This window comes from Anabrus simplex, chromosome 2, assembly GCF_040414725.1.
Source record: "Anabrus simplex isolate iqAnaSimp1 chromosome 2, ASM4041472v1, whole genome shotgun sequence".
NCBI classification, from domain to species: Eukaryota; Metazoa; Arthropoda; class Insecta; order Orthoptera; family Tettigoniidae; genus Anabrus; species Anabrus simplex.
Window position 1 is genome coordinate 989,652,507 of NC_090266.1, and position 21,111 is coordinate 989,673,617.

At 37.6% G+C, this 21,111-nt stretch overlaps 1 protein-coding gene across 3 annotated transcripts in view; it reads right to left on the minus strand.

Moving 5' to 3' along the window:
* Positions 1-17,104: 17,104 nt before the first annotated feature.
* The window catches only part of LOC136863234 (CD151 antigen), a 438,193-nt gene continuing 434,186 nt past the window's right edge, over positions 17,105-21,111 (minus strand). For all 3 annotated transcript variants that reach the window (XM_067139609.2, XM_067139612.2, XM_067139611.2), the window contains exon 6: positions 17,105-18,272. In XM_067139609.2, the coding sequence (XP_066995710.1) occupies positions 18,129-18,272 (144 nt within the window). In that variant the 3' untranslated portion in view covers positions 17,105-18,128. The remainder of the gene's footprint in view (positions 18,273-21,111) is intronic.

The following is a 21,111-nucleotide window of genomic DNA, read 5'->3' on the forward strand; positions in this document are numbered from 1 at the left end:
ATTGACAGCAGAGAGTAGAACACGTTTGTTTTCAAACTAGCACAAATATATATCGAGAGCAAGGTTAAAATTTGACATCAAGACGAACTGAATTTGTTTATTTAAGGAATTTAACGGTTAGAAACAACGAGAAGATCATCGCGCAACCAATAGCAAAGTAGCAACAAGGAGGGAAGGAGGACATATTGTTTGGGTTCAGACAAACATCACAACATTTCAATTTGCGGATAAATTAAAGGAATGAAGAATTGGAAGAGAGTAAGAGGAGAAAATTTCTGATTCATAAGAAGTCTAGAAAATTAAAGCAGATGTTAAGAACAGAGAAGAAATATTTTTAAAAAATGACAAACTTCATAAATGTAGTTTATTAATTTAATTTACAAAATGGTTATTTATTATTTGTTATTTTATAATTCAGGATAGAGGTAGATTTTATAGATTTTGTAGAAGATGAAGAAAGAGTTACAATTTTCAGATATTAATAAGGACATAAATTAACATAGAGAGATTAATTTAATTAGATTTTATCATTTATGATTGGTAAAATTCTGGTAAAATATGTGACAAATGACAATAAAAATGGGCAAAGAAAAACTTAGAGTAATATTGTAACTAATTTAAAATTGATATATATTAATATATAATTGAAATATGATACCAATGAACCATAGTTCTAAGATAATTAGTATTTGGCACCACTGAGGAAGAGAGCAGAGGCTCTTGAAACATGTACATGTACGGGTATTAAATAGCATAAAGTGTATAAAGTATTGACAAGGCGGAAAATTATTTTATAGAAAATTGCCTTTGAATGTAGACGAGAGCACTCACAAGTGTACATAGCAATAAAAACGGTATGGTACCGAAGATGATCGATCACATTTTGTCGCAAATGTTTCAGTTTTCTTATTGAAAATCAAAATCAAAATCTCTTTCTTTGCAAATGAGGTGTCTACCTCAGTGGCAAATGGTACACTAAAATACATTATTATCAAGCACTAAGTATTAAATTAACAAGAGAAGAAAATTTTCCTATTATACAATATTATACAATTTACGCTAACAATTTCTTCTATTAAACACACAGCTCATCCTTAATAAATTTATATTGTTTACAAAATTCTTCTTATAATATCTCCTGTACTACTTACAAATATAGTCAACTGATATACAGTATGTGGAATTACTTCAAATGATACTATACAACTGGTATAAGATTAAACTCTACATTGCATTTATTTATTTATTTATTTATTTATTTATTTATTTATTTATTTATTTATGTATTTATTTATTTTATTTTATTTTTATTTCGTTTACTCATTCTGGAACCTAAGTAATATAATGACCTGCTGCGTCTTAACCAGAGCCCCTTTTGCCACCACTCTTCAGAGTTCCTGAAGGGCCTTCACAGCTACCGTAGCGGTCCCAGGGCCCTCGAAGTCCCCACTGTACTTCACCCCTACAGGCAGTCCTCTACTTTGGCTGTCCAACTCCTTAGACCAGGGGATGGAATTAATTTATTCACACACATTTTATTATTTACAATAACCTGCACTGGTCGAATGCCCTCTAACACTTCATTTATTTTCTCTGTTCCTGTTTATTCTCTTCTTGAATATCTGTACAGATTTTGGAAAAGGATCAAACACTATCCCTGGTAAACTGTTCCACTCCTTCACACCCTTCCCAATGAATGAAAATTTACCCCAATTGCTTCTGCTAAAATTCCTTCTAATTTTATATTTGTGGTCTGTCTTGCCAATATAATTATTTTCCAACTGAAGCCTCTCATGGATATCTCCCCATGCTTCTTCTCTTGTATAAGCTCTATATAATCCTATAAGTCTAGTTTTCTCCCTTCTCTTACTTAAAGTTTCCCACCCAAGTTCCTTTAGCATTTCTGATACACTACTCTTTCTCCTGAAATCCCCTGTTACAAATCTTGCTGCTTCCCTCTGCACACTATCTACTTCTTTTATTAGGTATTCTTGGTGAGGATCCCAAACACTGTTTGCATATTCCAATAATGGACGAACAATGCTTAAGTAACTTTTTTCTTCTTTATTGCATCCTGTAAGTAGCCTCATTATGATATGTAACGATCTGTATGCTTTCCCAACAATGTCATCAACATGAACCTTCCAGTGCAAATTACTTTCAAATCTCACACCTAAGTATTTGCACTTGCCATCTTTTGGGATAACTACCTCATCCAAAGTATATTCAAATTCAGTTTTAAAGCTCCTGTTTGTAAAAGTTGTAACAGTTGATTTGCCTCCATTAACCTTCATACTATTTTCTTCAACCCATTGTTGGATACTCTCAAGGTCCCTTTGTAATTCTGAACAATCCTCAATGTTTTTTATTTCCCTATAAACAATTATGTCATCTGCATACAATCTTACTGTATTTTTGATGTTATATTGTTCCCTAAATCATTTGCGTATACAGTATTAAGAAAAGTAACGGACCAATTATACTACCCTGTAAAATTCCCTTCTAAACTTTCTCTTCCTCCGATACATTATTTCCTACTTTGACTTTCTGAACCCTTGAATTTAGAAATGTTTTTATCCAACGTGTAACCCTTACGTCCAATCCTACTCCCTCCAATTTCTTTAATAATATTCCATGTTCCACTCTATCAAAGGCTTTGGAAATATCTAAGGCTATGCAATCTAACTGACCTCCTGAATCCAATTGATCTGATATGTCCTGCTAAAATCCCACCAGTTGTGTCTCATAAGAAAATTTCTTTCTAAATCCATACTGGCTCCTCATGAACCTCTGATGTACTTTGATATTAAAGTCTCCAGTATTTTACAAACTATACTGGTCATGCTGATTGGTTTGTAGTTCTCTGGTTTCCTTTTATCACCCTTTCCTTTATAAATTGGTATTATTATAGATTCCTTCCATTCCTTTGGTATTACACTAGTATTTATGACATAGTCAAAGAGAAATTTTAAATAAGGCACTATGTACCCCATTGTCTTTAATACCTCTCCAGTAATTTGATCACTTCCTGCTGCTTTTCCTTGCTGAAGCAGTTGGATTTCTCTGAAAATATCTTCATTTGTGAATGAGAAGCTTCTTGTTTCCCTCTGTCTCTCTCCCTCTCTATCTTCTGTTTTGGTTTCCATCTCCTGAAAATCATCTACTGAATCTCTGAATTCCCTACTAAATAGGTTTGCTTTTTCAGTATCTGTTAAATAGTGTTCACCCCCTTCTCCCACCATTGTAGGAATTTGGATTCCTTTTCCTCTTTGATTCCTGATATATGAATACAGCTTTTTCCATTTCCCTTTGTGGTCGTTACCCTCTTGAAGTATGCCATTCATATAATTCTCTTTTGCTTCCTTTTTCACTCTATTCAGTTCCCTCATTAGCTGTTTTCTAGTTTCTCTACTCTCCCTACCCTCTTTGATTTTCCTGTTTACTATTCTACATTTTCTTTTTAATTTTCTTATTTCCCTTGTATAATAAACAGGATCTGAGGTCATTTTATCCTTCTTAACAGGTACAAATCTCTTCTCTCCTTCCCAAATGATTCCTTGAAATTTAGCCCAAAGTGTATCCACATTACTCCCTTCACTTATCCAACAACTGAATTGTGATTTAAGGTAAGTCCCAAATTCATCACCTTTAGTTTTTCTGTACAATTTCTTGTCTTGTGTAACCCTCTTATTAAGCCTTTTTGGTACGAGTCCTACATCCATTATTACAGCCTTATGGTCTCCTATTCCTTCAATTACCTCAGTTTTATCAACAATTTCCGATGGTTTAACCAAGAATACATCTAGTAAGTTACCAGTAGTGAGACGAGTCGGTTCTTGAACTACTTCTGTAAATCCTCCCTCCCAAATTAACTTATTTGCCAGTTTCTGTTCATGGGCTTCACTTGCAGCTCCATTCCATTCAACTTCAGGCAAATTTAGATCTCCCCCAATTATTACCATATCATTATTATTGTTTTTAGGAGTATAATCTATTATTTTCTCAAATATTTCCATGTCTCTTTCCTCTCTTTCAGGCCTGTATGTTCCTATAATTCCCACCTCCTTCATATTATCACAAACTAATTTTATCCCTAATATTTCATCCCTTTCATCGGTAAACCATTCATGTGAACAATAAGTTTCCTTCACCAGAATAAACACCCTCCTCCCTTTTTATCTCCTTGGTCCCTACGATAGACTGTGTACCCTTCTGGAAATACTTCTCTATTACCCACCCCTTCTCTCAACCACGATTCCACTCCGATCACCACATCAGTCTCATAAGATTCCATCAATGTACCAAATTTTAATTGTTTATTTACTACACTTTGACAGTTTACCAAGAGCAATCTCAGACCCCCTTCCTCCGTAAAACTTGACTGTTGCAATTGGGTAACTTGAATTTCTTTACTTTCCTGAGTTTCATTTTCTAGTTGACTGAGCCAGCTTGAAGTACAGCTGGCTCTTTCTACTAGTTTTCCTGGTCAGTATTATAACTCAAGGGAGTTGCCTGTTTTACAGTACATATCTTAAGATTAATAAAATCTAGAACAATATTTGCTATCTTTCGTTTACCTGAACTGTTTAGATGGAGGCCATGTTTTCTCTAACAGTATATCTCAAAACCGCTGCATTCAATAACCTGAGTATTCCAAAAATGTTTACAAATTTTAACAATATCTGTATTGACCTTGTCCACTTCAATGTTCACACACAAGTCTCTACTCAAATCATACCTGCGGGGCACGTTCACTACAAAGACATTAGTGTGGGTCAGCTTCCCTAGTGTATGTTTAAGTTGTGATCTTACATTCTTGGTGTCCTCGTGAGCTACGTCGTTTGTCCCACCGATGATAAGCACTACATCGCCGCTCCCGAAGTTCCTAGTTGCTTCTTCTACGTTTTCCAGGACACTGCTAAAAGACGCTCCTGGATAAATTTCTCCGGTTGCTTATCGTTCTACGTTGCAATTTTATTTGATGTAAATAAATATCACACGAGAACACATTCACTTCCTTTTATAGATTACTTTATTTACACTGTACGTCACAACACACAATTTTACACAGTAGCAAATGACACTATATACAACACTCAATAGCGGAGTACCCTGAAGTCGATTCTGACAGGTACAGATATCAACAACACTGACGCGCGCACTATAACATACTCTCTTTCGAATTCACTGCCCGACTCACTTGAGTCCAGTACTCAGACTGTCGCAATGACTGACAGTTCGATATTTATACTACTCGATCAACCATATAGAATGATCGACTTCTGGAAGAGTTCTTACAACCCTCTAATGAAGCACACTCGAAACATCGATCGACCAGCTAGTCGAATGGGTACTCAAATGTTCTTTCAATATTAAAAAATGTACATGGAAATATCTACAACATTCGTAATGTCTCTACATGTATCTGGACAATAAAACCTTACAGTAAGTTTCAAGAACCCTTCATATACACCAATTATAGTACAATAAGTCTAACATATGAACATTCTGGAATTTTCTACCCGCTTTCAACTCTATAGATTTTTAGATTATACAATACGTATTTGAGGTTATACAATTTTATACTACATATTTACAGAGGAACCATATACTAGTCATGTTTAACACTTAATAAAAGATAACTTAGCATTAAATAAACTATAATTAAAATATATTAAACATAATAATTGAAGGTTTTACACCAGTTACAGCATCGTACGTACGACAATTATCCCCCTAAAACCTTCAACATCTATTCTGTACATTCCTTACTTTAGGTCTTTAATTATATCTAGGTGTCCATACATCTATGTCTTTGTGTCGCTTATCCTCCAAGGTAGGTATCGGTGTGTGCTGATCCTCCATGAAGTCTGCCTTCTTCTGGAGCCCCGTAGAGAGCGTCGACTCCTTGGTCTCTCCGACTTCTTGTAGGGGTTGAGGTAATGCCTTCAATTCCGATGCATGCACCTTTGTCGGTGGTGTAGTCCTTAGGAGATACACACCATTTCCCAACTTTGTATCCACTTCAAAAGGCCCAAGCCACTTGGGAGCCATCCCAGCGTGGAACTTCTGAAGTTTGTTGCCAAGGGGATGGTTTCGACGAAGAACTAGTGTTCCAGGTCTGAACTCCCTTTCCTCTGGCGCATCGTTGTTCTCGGCTTCTCTTCTTGTACGCTTTTCGGCCTGGCAGTGCACCTTTGAATCTGCCGCTGGTTCTGTGTATGCCAGGTATCAGGATCCTCTGGTACCTCTCTTTGTCCGTGGACAAAATTCCAGTCACCAGTTCTCTTTATTGGAAGTCCAAGGAAACTTTCTGCAGGTGAGAAACCTGTGATGCGGTTAACCCGTTGTCTGATGGCCAGAAGGGACTCGTGGAGGTGTTGGTCCCATTTGGTATGTTCTCTGTCGACCAAGTGAATCCGAAGCATCTTCTTTAGCTCCTGGTTTCTCAGTTCGGTGGGATTTGCTTGTGGAAGATAGATTGGTGTAGTCCAGCGTTCAATTCCCCACTCCGACAGAGCTTGCAACCACTGTCTTGAGGTGAACTGGCTGCCATTGTCTGTGAGTAGACACCGAAGATACCCATACCGACTGAAGACCTCCGTCCTTAAGAGCTGAATGATACGTCCCAATGTAGCTTCAGGGATAGCGAATGTTTCCACCCATCTGGTGAATAGGTCGGTCACCACGAGGATCCCCGTCTTTCCCCGAGATGTTTTTTTGCTATTTGCTTTACATCGCACCAACACAGATAGGTCTTATGGCGACGATGGGATAGGAACGGCCTAGGAAGTGGAAGGAAGCGACCGTGGCCTTAATTAAGGTACAGCCCCAGCATTTGCCTGGTGTGAAAATGGGAAACCACGGAAAACCATCTTCAGGGCTGCCGACAGTGGGGCTCGAACCCACTATCTCCCGATTACTGGATACTGGCCGCACTTAAGCAACTGCAGCTATCGAGCTCGGTTCCCCGAGATGTCCTAGTTTAGGGTCCCATAAGATCAAGGGCGAGAACCTCCCAAGGCTGATGCGGTCGGCGTCCTCTCATGCTGGTACTCGCCTTCTGGTTGTTTGCCACAGTGCAAGCACAGATTGCACAGGCCTGGACGTAGTTCCTGATGTCCTGATGCATGTGTACCCAGAAGAAATGTCGCCGAATTGAAGAGTAGCTTTCCTCTTGACCAGGATGACTGGCTTCTGGAGTATCGTGATATTTTCCCAAAATCCTCGCAGTCTGCGACCTCGGAATCACGATGACCGGGGAAGATCCAGGTAGGTGCGAAGTACACTTAAGTATACCATCTTCATGTCGGAAGTTCTTGTAGCACATCTTAAACTGTGCTGGGACAGATCGACAATCAATGCTGCGTTTGCTGATCCAGGATGCCATTCTGTTACAGGACATGTCCTCAGTCTGCCACTTCCTTATTAAATCTACATCGATCTCATTGTTTCCTCGTTGGATAGCGAGAAGCACGGGGTCGGTTTGGGATTTCTTAGTTGGCCCAGGAATCTCTCTCTCTGGTAAGTTCGTGGTTGAATTCTGTTCATCCTCAGGATTTCTTGATAGACTGTCAGCAGCTTGATTGGCTGGAACATGACAAATTTCAAAGTCAAAATCGGCAAGGATCAAGGCCCTTCGCATCAGTTTGGACTTAGTCCCAGAAACTCGATCCAACCACTGAAGTGAGGAGTTGTCTGTAAAGAGTCTTAACTTCCTTCCTTCCTTCTAGATATCCTCCAACCACCCATACAACTGCTGTACAATAATTTCTTTCACAGGCAGAGAGTTTCCTACTGGCATACTCAAATATATCCTTGCCTCCACCTTCCCTCTCGTGGAACAGTACAGCCCCAAGACCAATGTCACTCGCATCTGTCTGCACGCAGACCTCCCGGCCTGCATCCAGATAAGCTGAACTTGGAGCATCACAAATAGATCTTTTTATTTCCTGGAAGGCTGTTTCTTCCCTTTGGGTCCATTTAAATGGTATGTTTTTATTGAGGAGGTCAGTTAGCGGAGCAGCTTTTGTTTCAAAGTGTGGTGCAAAGCTACTGTACCACCCACAAAGGCCTAAAAATTGACGTACCTGGCACTTCGTGCGAGGCCATTCCTGTTCCTCAATGGCCCTATTCTTCTCAGTCTGTCTCTCCAAGCCCTTGTCGGTCAATACATGACCTAGGTACTCAACCAAGTCTGATGCGAACTGACACTTCTTGACTTGGCAGGTAAGTCCGTGAATCCTCAACCTCTCTAGGACTCTAGCTAGGTGTTCCAAATGGTCCGAAAACGTCTTGCTGTACATGAGGATGTCATCCAGATATACCTGGCAAAATTCACCTGCATATCCAGACAAGACTTCATCCATCAGACGCATAAAGATGGCTGGAGCATTCTTAAAACCAAAGGGCATGACTCTGAATTGATAGAGTCCTCTTGGGGTGGAAAAAGCGGTCATCGGTCGAGACTCTTCTTCGACCGCTACTTGCCAGTAGCCAGAGTTCAAATCGAGGGTACTGAATACTTTTGCCCCACTCGTTTTATCAGATGTCGGAGATCCGGCATGGGGTAGGCATCCGATATAGTCTTGTTATTTACCTGACGTAAGTCTACGCTAAGTCGATAATCACCATTTTTCTTCCTAGGCAGTACTATTGGAGAAGCCCATCCTGATGCTGAAGATTCAATCAATCCTTGGTTTTCCATTTCCTTGACTTCCCTATTACAAATTTTTTTTTATCTGGGGTTAAGTGGGTAAGGCCTTTGTTTAACTGGGGCATTATCCTTACAAATAATTTTATGTTTTACCGTTGTGGTAAATCCAATCCTATCCGTAATGATCTCAAAGAACTTCTTTAGCAACTTCTCATGGTCTTCCTTCTCCTCCACCCTCAACGGCCCTGTTTTCAGTTCGGTCAATACATTGGTTTCCAACGTTTCCGACTAATAGGCTTAATTTTCTACCCATGCCAACCTAATTCTGTTTATATTACCAAAGAATATTTCGTTGGCTGTATAATCAATTACTACCATATATTTAGTTAAGAAGTCATGTCCTAATATTACGTCAGATATCAAATCCTTCATAACCTTTACCGGTATATCTATAACTTCGGTAGAGCACTCTGCTTGAAGAAGGGTACAACCCTCAATCTTGTAATGTATGTCATGGGTTGCTCCCTTAACTGTCACTGTAGCAGGATGAAGAGAATTTAATAACTTTGCTACATTCATATTCACAAACAAGTGTGAAGCTTGAGTATCCAGGATAGCGATGGAAGGCCTGTCATTAATCGTCAAGTTAATAGCTGGGTGGGGTGGATTAGGTTCATCATCACTATAGAATTGACCAATATGTTCACCTTCTAGCCAGGTGTAATGTCTCCGGGGCTTCGTCATTCTTCCGGAACCATCCTTGCCCCGACTCGAACGGTCCCGATCTAGTTTTCTGGGCAGCGGTCTTTTAGATGTCCGGTCCACCCACATCGGTAGCATTTCCGGGGTTCTTCCGCGGTTGAGGTTTTCGTTTTATGGTAACTTGTTTCTTCGGCTAATTTTGCTACGATGTGACGAAGCTCTTCAAATGTTTTTGGTTGCGCCACCTTAGCAAGTGATCGAACCTTATCATGTAGCAGTTCAACTATATAGGGGACGCTCCTGTCAATATTTCTCCCTTCGTGGACTCTCTTAAAGAGCTGGAGTTTTTGAATTTCGAACACTCCTGCTCTCATTCCGCAGGGTTGAGCTTCAGTTAGGAACTTCTTTTGTACTGAATTTTGGACAGCTTCTGAGTCAAATCTTCGGACAAATTATGTCTTGAATTCCTCCCAGTCGAGGCTGAGCCCTTTAATGTTCTGCCACCAAGTCCCTGCTGACGCTTTTAGTTGCTGGCTGACAATTTGCAAATATATTTCCGCAGGTATATTTGTCCTACCCAGCAAAGACTCTGATGTTTTTAGAAATGTTTTAGGACACTCGTCGAGCCTCCCATGAAATTCTGCTAGGCTGTCTTTGATAACTCTGGGATCAACCGGTATCCCAAGGGGGAGGTCCATATCTCTGCCAGGTTGACTACAGCCCGTAGCCATGTTTTTCTCCAGGGATAAAATAATTTTTCTATTAACTTCGGATTCAAACTTCGTAATTTTCTGGTCTACTTCAGTTTTGAGATCGTTAGATTCCCGCTCAATTTCTCCGATTTTCTCCTTGACTTTGCTTTCCAAGGTGTGCATATCTTTTACTACTTTATCTAATTCTAAGCTGCCAATTTTATCATTAATGTTTGAAATATCTTCTTTCAGATCTGTGATGAAAGAATTGATTTGGCCCTTTATTTCTTGAGACTGGGCCTCAATTTTACCCTCAAGTTTTTCGGATTGGGCCTTGATTTTATCCTCGAGTTTTTCGGATTGGGCTTGGAGTTTTTCGGTCTGGGCCTGAATCAATGCAGTTACTTGTGCGAACACAGTGCTTACCTGGTTGTTGGTTTCTTCCTCCGAGGTGACTGCGAAGTCGAAAGTGCCTGGGTCCTCCTCACTGTATAAAATCCTGGCGCAGCCTCTCCTGTAGGTTCGCTTTGCTTCCAGCCATCGGTAAACGTTGGGATGCCAGCGCTTTCCGCAACATCGCCACGGTCATTTGTTCGATCTTCATTGCTGAGTCTTGAAGAATCCTGTCACAGTCGCCAATTTATCGTTCTACGTTGCGATTTTATTTGACGTAAATAAATATCACATGAGAACACGTTCACTTCCTTTTATAGATTACTTTATTTACACTGTACGTCACAACACACAATTTTACACAGTAGCAAATGACACTATATACAACACTCAATAGCGGAGTACCCTGAAGTCGATTCTGACAAGTACAGATATCAACAACACTGACGCGTGCACTATGACATACTCTCTTTCGAATTCACCGCCCGACTCACTTGAGTCCAGTACTCAGACTGTCGCAATGACTGACAGTTCGATATTTATACTATTTGATCAACCATATAGAATGATCGACTTCTGGAAGAGTTCTTGCAACCCTCTAATGAAGCACACTCGAAACATCGATCGACCAGCTAGTCGAATGGGTACTCCAATGTTCTTTCAATATTAAAAAATGTACATGGAAATATCTACAACATTCGTAGTATCTCTACATGTATCTGGATAATAAAACCTTACAGTAAGTTTCCAGAACCCTTCATATACACCCATTATAGTACAATAAGTCTAACATACGAACATTATGGAATTTTCTACCGCTTTCGACTCTATAGATTTTTAGGTTATACAATATGTATTTGAGGTTATACAATTTTATACTAAGTTACATATTTACAGAGGAACCATATACTAGTCATGTTTAACACTTAATAAAAGATAACTTAGCATTAAATAAACTATGATTAAAATATATTAAACATAATAATTGAAGGTTTTACACCAGTTACAGCGTCAAACGTACGACATGCTGTTATATTCTCGTCGTTTATCACTCCCGCAATTCCCTTCCTTGGCTATCACCAAACACAGCTACCTTTGCTAATTTAGGCCTAACTGGGTCTTGAATCTGAAATTTAGGCCTAAATTTTAACCTCAGCACTGCAACGGCAGCGGATCGCGATGATTTGGTTTCACGCGCGCGATCACTTTCTTCCAGAATTAAATTATTTAGGGCAGAAAACCTATTTCTGATGTTTATTTCCGGAAATTCAGTTGTAGATTTCGTCTTAGCTGGCCATCCATGAACTACTTGACACCACGTGCTCGAGTTTGTTACTGGTACCTGTATATCACTCGAAGAATGGCCAGTCCCAAATTCTAGCGATCGCAGTCTTTCTTTTAATTCTTGATTTTCAACTTTAAGAGCCTCATTGTCCTTTTGTAGAATGTTTATAATTTCTAATGCACTTTTGTATTCCTCATCGATTGTTTTCGGTGCTTCATCGTCAACGCCGTCGCCAACTACAACATTCCGAACACACTGCTCACAAATCCAGTCAATATTTTCATTATTCAAACAGCGTCACCTAACCCAACTTAACCATACTATATGTATCATGAAAACATATTCCTAGTACCAGTACAGAAATTGTAACATTCTTGTGTTGTGTCCACAAAGACGCATACAAAATGCTGTCACTTGAGTACACTGTTTTATTTACAAGTTATTTACACATATTCTACACACACGCACTAATAAACTGCTATCTTGAAACAAAACACTTGTATGAAGAAGTAGTAGAAGAAGAAGAAGACTGCCACAATAGCATGTGAACGTACTACCAATCACAACATGAATTCACATACTCGATTAACAACTTGTACTCACAACTCTTGTTAAACAACAACTCAACTCTACCCTCAAGACTGCCTCTTTGTATACGTTGCCTGGCCAGGCTTCTAGAAAAATATGACAAAACATGTTCTCTCATAATTTCAAGAGTCTCTAATAGCCTATTTACAATGTAAGGAATTTTCTACACAATTCCAGTCACTCATTGTATTGTTCTAGACTATTACAGTGTGTTGCACTATATTGCATTGGATTATACATCATATATACAGGTAATAATAAATTACATATTATTAATTACATGTTCTTACATTTAATGAACTCATATTAATATACATACAGCAGACGTTTCATGACATAACCTCACAAATAATACAACCACGATTTATATCAAATAAAGTTCATACAAAATTCGTTGATAATAATAATAATACTAATAGATGTAAACAACTTCATAGCCACACCTCACAAGTCATAATAATAATAATAATAATAATAATAATAATAATAATAATAATAATAATAATAATAACAACACCTAATCGAGCTCGATATTTCCATTATTTACTCATGGGTTACAGAATATTGTTTCCAAGTTATACTAGTCTAATATACTTGCGTCACTCACTATAAATTTACACGGGAATAGTCTCTCCAAAATTTAACCAGACGTGAGAAAATATAAACTAATCTCTGAAATCAGTGATGCGCTCTGCCATATCTTTAGGTGTATTGCAATCTTACTTAATATTAGTGTAGAGTATTAACATTAACGAATCGTTCATGTAGCCTTTATTTCTAACAAGTTAACAACTGCTATCGACCATGTTATTTACGTATTTGTTACGAAAACATGTTCTCTTTCATTTATATTTTTCTTTACGGAACAGCAGTTCACAGGTATTACTACTCGACTCCGATCGACTCCGACATCGCCTTTGAATGTCAAGGAGAGAGCTCGCAATTGCACATACCAAGAAAATTATACCGAATGTCGCATTTTGTGTCGAAAGTGTTAATTTCCTTATTCAAACAGCGTCACCTAACCTAACTGTACTATATGCATCATGAAAACATATTTCAAGCGCAAGTAGAGAAATGATAACCTTCTCCTTATAAATTTACGTGATAACAAACTTTCTGAACCTTAACCAGACGCGAGAAAATACCAAACTAACCACTAAAATCAATGATGCGCTCTGCCATATCTTGAGGAGGATCCCATTCTTACTTAATTGCAGTATTGAGCATTAAAATTAAGTGATCATTTACTACAGTCTTTATTTTTAACAAGTTAACAAGTGGTATCAGACACGTTATTTATGCATTTTTTTTTGCAAATATGTTCTCCTCTTTCATTTCCATTTTTCTTTACGGAACAGCAATCGACCTGTACTACTAATTGACTCTGACATCGCCTTCAAATGCCGATGAGAGAGCTCGCTAGTGCACATAGCGAGGAAACGGTAGGAAGGTGATCGATCGCATGCAGTATAAACGCTGGGTGTATAATTATTGGTAACGGAAATCATCGCTCATGCTTAATCGCTCGTAATAAAGGATGCGTCAATGACAGGGCTCTTGCTGTAACTGAAGGATAGTACACAGTTTAATACAGGAATTTTGAAGCGACAGAAGAAACGGACATTATAACAGGGTTCTCATTATATGCCGTACTCGTTATCGCAGACTTCTGCTGTATCTTGTTTACATTACCTTGCAACATTTTGAAAGCTCGTGTTCTGTTTGCCTATGGTGGCACGTATAGCCTGAAGTAGTATGTAGTCAAACGTCTTGGTACTCATTCGTAAGAATCTCCAGAAACATTGTTCGTCATTCCGAATATCCTAATATAACGTGTAAAATTCTCCGTACTTCTCATGATCAACATTCAAGTCATGAACCAATAACATCCCGTTTTCTACCAATTTCCTGCCATGGACTATCTAGGAGACATACCGATGCCCCATTTTTTTGGGCACGAATTGTTTTGACTGACTGATCAGCACGGCTTGTGTGAATACGCATTCACTAGGCTCGGTCTCACTCGTCTCGCACAGTTCGGACATGCTCCATTGTGCCTGCAGTGTAAAAGCTGCCTTATACATAGGAGATCCCTTCCAAGTGCAGTCCGTGTATTAGCACCTGTAGCAATATCTGGTATTTTATAATAAAGATTATGACGGCTGCTCTAATTGGTTATTCATGAACTGTTCTATCCCAGGAGTGTAGGTAATGGGCACTTCATGTACTTTCATGATGGGTAATAAATAAAACATAGAATTAATTCCTCATTGCCAAGTCCTTGTCCATAAATATAAGATAAAGCTATATACTCCCCTTAATAAATGAGTAAGTTGATAATTTTCACAAAATAAGTTAATACTTGAATTTATTTATGTATACAGGAAGCTATAATTCTCAACAGAATTATGCCACTGATGTCCATTTCATTAGGCATTTAAAACAAACTCATGAACATAACGTGATATCACCCTGTACACCCATTTCCGCATTTGTTTCATAACCCATTACCATTTAATCTTAACTCCACTGATAATACATGCATAAAAGTTGTTAAATTAATTACCGAGCTCTATAGCTGCAGTCGCTTAAGTGCGGCCAGTATCCAGTAATCGGGAAATAGTGAGTTCGAACCCTACTGTCGGCAGCCCTGAAGATGGTTTTCCGTGGTTTCCCATTTTCACACCAGGCAAATGCTGGGGCTGTACCTTAATTAAGGCCACGGCCGCTTCCTTCCCATTCCTAGGCCTTTCCCATCCCATCGTCGCCATAAGACATATCTGCATCGGTGCGACATAAAGCAAATAGCAGAAAAAAAAAAAGTTAAATTAATTTTTACACATAATATTTTTTAAATATAAGATTATCCTTACAGCCTCTTCTTTAACTCATTTTCAGAGCATCCTTCAGCAGTTCCAAGCATATTTGCGTGCGCATTTTTCAGACCTGTGAGACTACATAAACTTTCCAGCTCTAGTCACAAGACTAACATGATCAGTGCTTGACAGTGCTATCAGGGAAGATTTTGATTTTCTATTCAAGTGAATATTACATATTATGTTATTGGTTTTATGTTCCACCAACTACATTTATGTTTTTTGTTATGCTAAAGTGCCAGGATTTTTCTGCACTGGTGTTCTTTTATGTATATCTACTCCTTAGTGCCATTTCTTGGTACGGGGTGGGGGATGAGGGGAGATGAATTGATATGGTATGTTTTTACGGCCAGATGACCTTCCTGACGCCAACCTCACTTGAGAAGCTAATGAAGATAAAACTAAAGATGGCAAATGAAACTGGGTAAGGAGATGGAAGGAATCGGCTGTAGCCTCTGAATAGGAACTGTCCTGGCATTTGCCTTGAAGTGAGAACAGTAAACTACAGACCATTCTCAGGAGAGCCAATGGTGAGTTCGAACCCACTCGTCTCCCCAATGCAGAGCTTGGCTTCGTAGCTGTAGCAGGTTAACATGTGCGGTCACTCTGCTCGGTACAGTTCTTTTTACATGCCTGTAAATCTATCAACATGAGGCTGGCATACTTCGATTGCTTCAAATGCCACCAAACTAAGTCAGGATCTAACCTGCAAACTTGAGATTAGAAGGCAGTTTTTCTATTGTCTTGAGCCATTAATCCTGGCAGAATGACATTGTATGATATTTTTATTCTATTACTGGTAAGAAATACGTCAGTACTTCACCCTTGAATGGTAAATAGAACAACTTATTATTTGATTTTCCTCCGTAGATCCAATTATTTAATGGAATGGAACAAACAAGTGCAAATCAAGTCATATATAGAAAGAACGGAATACTAAAAGGAACACACCGTAGAATAAATTCAATGACAGGCCAGTACGGGAAGATGAAGAAATACAAAGGAAACACAAAAGGACGAGGGCAATCTCCACATGTTCATACACTGCCATCTTCAAATACACTGACTCTCTCCTCATTAAGTCTTCTCAACCACAAAAGCTTGTTTTTGCTTCTCAGTTTCTTCTGAAGGACAGGTTTCAAAACTCACTGAGGGTCCATCTTGACAAATCTTCAGTCTTGATATGGGAAGTGTGAGATAAGAAGAATGGCAGATAAACACAGGGAAAAGGAAGAGACAAGAAGATAAAAATGAGTACAGGTGGTGGAAGACTTTTTTTCTTTTTTGCAAGTGGTTTAACATTGCATTAATTCACCGAAGGTTTTCAGCAACGCAAGGATGGGAAAGGGCTGGGATTCAGAAGATAGCGACCATGGCCTTAATTAAGGTACAGCCCCGGCATTTGCCTGGTGTAAAAATGGGAAACCACGGGAAACCATCTTCAGATCTGCTGACTGTCAGGTTTGAGCCCACTATATCCCAAATGCAAGCTCGTAGCTACGCAGCCCTAAATGCATGGCCAACTCGCTGGGTAGGTAGGAGACTAGGAACACAGGAAAAATCTAAAGCTGAAAAGGAACCCAGTGGGTCAATGTAAGTTATGGAAAGGAACAAACAAGTGCAAATCATGTAATATACAGAAAGACAGAATAATGAAAGGAACACATAATATGACTTATTTTCAAGGATTGTAAATTATTATATCATTATTGAAAAGGAACAGGTAATTAAGCATGGCTAGCCAATATGACCATGTCATTGTTATACCATAAACAAAAAGGAAATTATAAATAAGCTAAATATGGCTCTGTTTATGTATGCTGGTGAGGATAGATTTGAGAATGTATGTAAAAGGAACACTTTCTCTTTAAGTTTAGTGGAACAATTGATAAATGAATCAGAGATCAAATTCAAGGAATATTCTTATATTTGTGTACTGTATCATCTAAATTAATATGTAACAACATAATATTTACAAATAAGTTTTTTCTTCAGATCTCTTCTTTTACAATGCCTGAACAATGGACTCATCTGGGAAGCTACCACATATGAGAACCATATGGCAACCATACAAGAAACCTATCTATGCACCTATTTGTTTGTTGTCATAATACTGAAAAAGAGGTTTGTTTGATAATTTGTTTCTCATAAATACAGCACAGTAACTACCCAAATTAATGATAAGAAGTGGCCTAACATTTTCTTAGAGAGAACACAGTGAATTACCTCTATATATGGCAGGAAGTGTATTATCATCTGCACTGAGGTCGAGGATATGTGCTACATACCTCTCTGCTATCCAAGCAGTTTCCCAGCTTGAGTCCACTGTATACCGCTCACAGAAATGCTTTGTCAGTAAAGAGATGTAGTTTAAATGTTCAGGAGTACAACTTTTGCAGTACATCCAAGGCATATATCTTCTGAAGAACTCGTAGCCAAATTCAGGGTACAGTTTTGATATAACAAAACAATGGCTCAATACAAATGCTTTCCCTTCATTTTGAATTAGTTTAAATTCTAAAGTGAGATTACTTCCTCTGAAGTTATATCAATGTCAGTAAATCACAAACACACTTAATTACATAACTCAGATATTAGCATATTTTCAGATACCTACAGTAAAATATTAGTTGTTAATGCAGTGAGGTAATTGGAGAGATTCACTGACAATGCAAGTTGTTATATATATTATATATTTCAGTATTTCTTGTGCAGTCACTGGTCACCCGAACCACTTACTGTCCGTAACATCTGTACGGTTAATGACTATTTATAGTTTAAAATGACTAGCTAAGTAATTCTCTGCAAGTCAATAATGTACTTCAGTGCAATATGTTAACATTAACAGATATACTTTATAAACATATATGATACTGTACAATAAAAATAAAACAGTTCACTTTCTATTTAAGTCCAGCCAGACAGATCATGTTTCAGTCTATAATATCTTTTAGTTTAATATACAAGCAGCAACTCAGCACCATGCCAAATATCTGTAGAACACATATGCCAAGTCCAACAGCTCCTAGGATGATAAGATGCTCCTTTACCTCATCTGCTAATTTATATATGCAGCCCTGAAGCAAAACAGAACAGAAAAGATATTAACTACAATGCTTCTTTAGTGCATGAACATTGCAAATAATAATAATAATAATAATAATAATAATAATAATAATAATAATAATAATAATAATAATAATAATAATAATAATAATAATAATAATAATAATAATAATAACTGTACCAGAGGTACACCATTCAAATTAAGCGCCTTATATAAGGCCATCTACAACATAAACTTTGAAACTACTAACTAGTACAAGAAGTTTGGAGATTTTTCGACACATGTCTCTACTATTACATGTAATAAATATCATTTTTGGTCCGTATTGATGATATTTGATTGAAATAATAACATTAAGTTATTTATTAGACCACCTAATCAATACAAAATCGTCTTGGATGATTCACATAAATTTGTTAGCTAATAGTGGTACATGTTTCGCCTTCCCTGAAGGCATCATCAGCCATAGTCTTAACCTTAAATTAAAAATAAGCGTCTAAATAACATGTAGTAATGAAATGAATTTTAAAATCTTGAAGAGTTGAAGTAAAATAACATTAAAAATAACAATGATGGTTTGAAAATACAATGTGATGAGATATAATAGTGGAAGTATTAACAAAATTAACATTAGAAGGCTGCTAAAATAAGTACAATGGATAAAACAAGAGATTGTTATACAACAAGTAGTAAGATTGCATAAAAGTAAAGTTGATAGTCTGGCGGTTATAATTAGACGATGGCGAAAAATCGTAAGTTATATCATGATTAACTTCGGATCTCTCGACTAACTTCGACTTTTATTCTCTCTTCTTTACTTTGATTATATACGATTTTTCGCCATCGTCTAATTATAACCGCCAGACAATCAACTTTACTTTTATGCAATCTTACTACTTGTTGTATAACAATCTGTTGTTTTATCCATTGTACTTATTTTAGCAGCCTTCTAATGTTAATTTTGTTAATACTTCCACTATTATATCTCATCACATTGTATTTTCAAACCATCATTGTTATTTTTAATGTTATTTTACTTCAAATCTCTTCAAGATTTTAAAATTCATTTCATTACTACATGTTATTTAGACGCTTGTTTTTAATTTAAGGTTAAGACTATGGCTGATGATGCCTTCAGGGAAGGCGAAACATGTACCACTATTAGCTAACAAATTTATGTGAATCATCCAAGAAGATTTTGTATTGATTAGGTGGTCTAATAAATAACTTAATATTATTATTTCAATCACATGTCTCTACTATCAACTTATGTTGTACCCTCTGGTGTGAAAAAGAACTATTAATTTGTAAAGTAATTTGGAACGTCAAGGTTTCCCAAACTGGAATGTTTAGCATTTGTTTTTGATGTTAAAAAGTTATCAACACTTCTATCTCTTCCCACCAACTTAAGGTGTTGGCCAATCAAAAATTTTGTACATTTACTTATTCACCAATGATAACATTTTTATATTTATTTGATTATCCAATGAGAATTAGGGGTGTGTCAGGGCCTTCGCCCATAGTTTTCTGGAACCTTCCCCTCTGCTATAAAAGCTGGCACATTTTCGGACCAGGTGGTCTTAGTGATCGCTCCTGTCTAGAGTGTGTACATAACGGAGGTAGGGGGAAAGGCTTCTGCGTCCATCTTTGGGAGGCCCACCAGATGAAGGTAATGGCAGTTTTGGCTTAACTATGTGATAGTCTTTGAAAGCTAGCTTGAGGGGAAGGTTTTAAATATTTAATAATGTAACTTTTATTTTCTCAAAGGTAAATTTCAGACTTTAAATCTCAATTTCAATCTAGTCGAAAGAACTTAACCAAAACTGGGGAATAGAGAGTGAGGTACCCTCTTGTATTCCCTCTAAACTTGTTCTTGAAGGGACTATCATTTTGTAACCTTTAAAATCTATTTTGTAATAATTTCTGTCCCTTAAATAGTTTTTCTCCATCTAGTCACCTCTGTAGTACAGGCTTAGCCTCTGTAATGTCGGGCTATAAGCCCAAATAGGTTTTCAAGTGGTTCATGTACATCATAAGGAGTGCAAGTGTTCGCCTCCTTACCATTTTGATTTGCGGCCAGAAACTTTAACATTTTGTTTTTACCAAAGGCCATGTAGAATGGATACTTGTTACCCCTGTTAAACCTTATTTCATTAATTTCATGTTAGAGATACCAGAATGTTTAGCAGTAAGACAGTGAATTTTCGAAAATAGACTCCTAAAGTGTAAATTTGTAGAGCAATGATGCTCTTCCTTCTGATGTAAAAATTGGGAGATCCATCTCCTTGACTGTTGTTTTAAGGGAGCCGCAGTCTTCGTGTAAAATATGTAATTAGGGAGCTTCAAGCTCAAGGTTGCTAATAGCTTATAAGTTAATTGTTCTGATTTTCTAAAAATGTTACCCTAGCTTATGAGCTAAATTTTTGTACCTGAATTGTAAAGTCTAACTTTTGAAAAGAAACCCAAAAGATATAAGGAAGAAATACAGCTCCAGTTTTAAAGTTTAAAATTAATCTTTTGACTTCTCCATATACACCAATTCATGCCCACACATTCTTTCAGCTCTGTGTTCCACAGAATCCCCAGAATAATAATAATAATAATAATAATAATAATATAATAATAATGGTTCTTTACAATTTGCCAACGGCCGTAGCCGTGTTGAAACACCAGATCCCATGAGATCTCTGAAGTTAAGCAAGGAACTGGCCACCCTACCGCACGTAAACTCCGGCTCAGGAACACCTCTGCGGAGGTTCGGACCTGCCTTCGGGCAGAATAACCCTTACCTACCTACTTTTACAATTTGCTTTATGTCACACCGACACAGATAGATCTTATTGGTGACG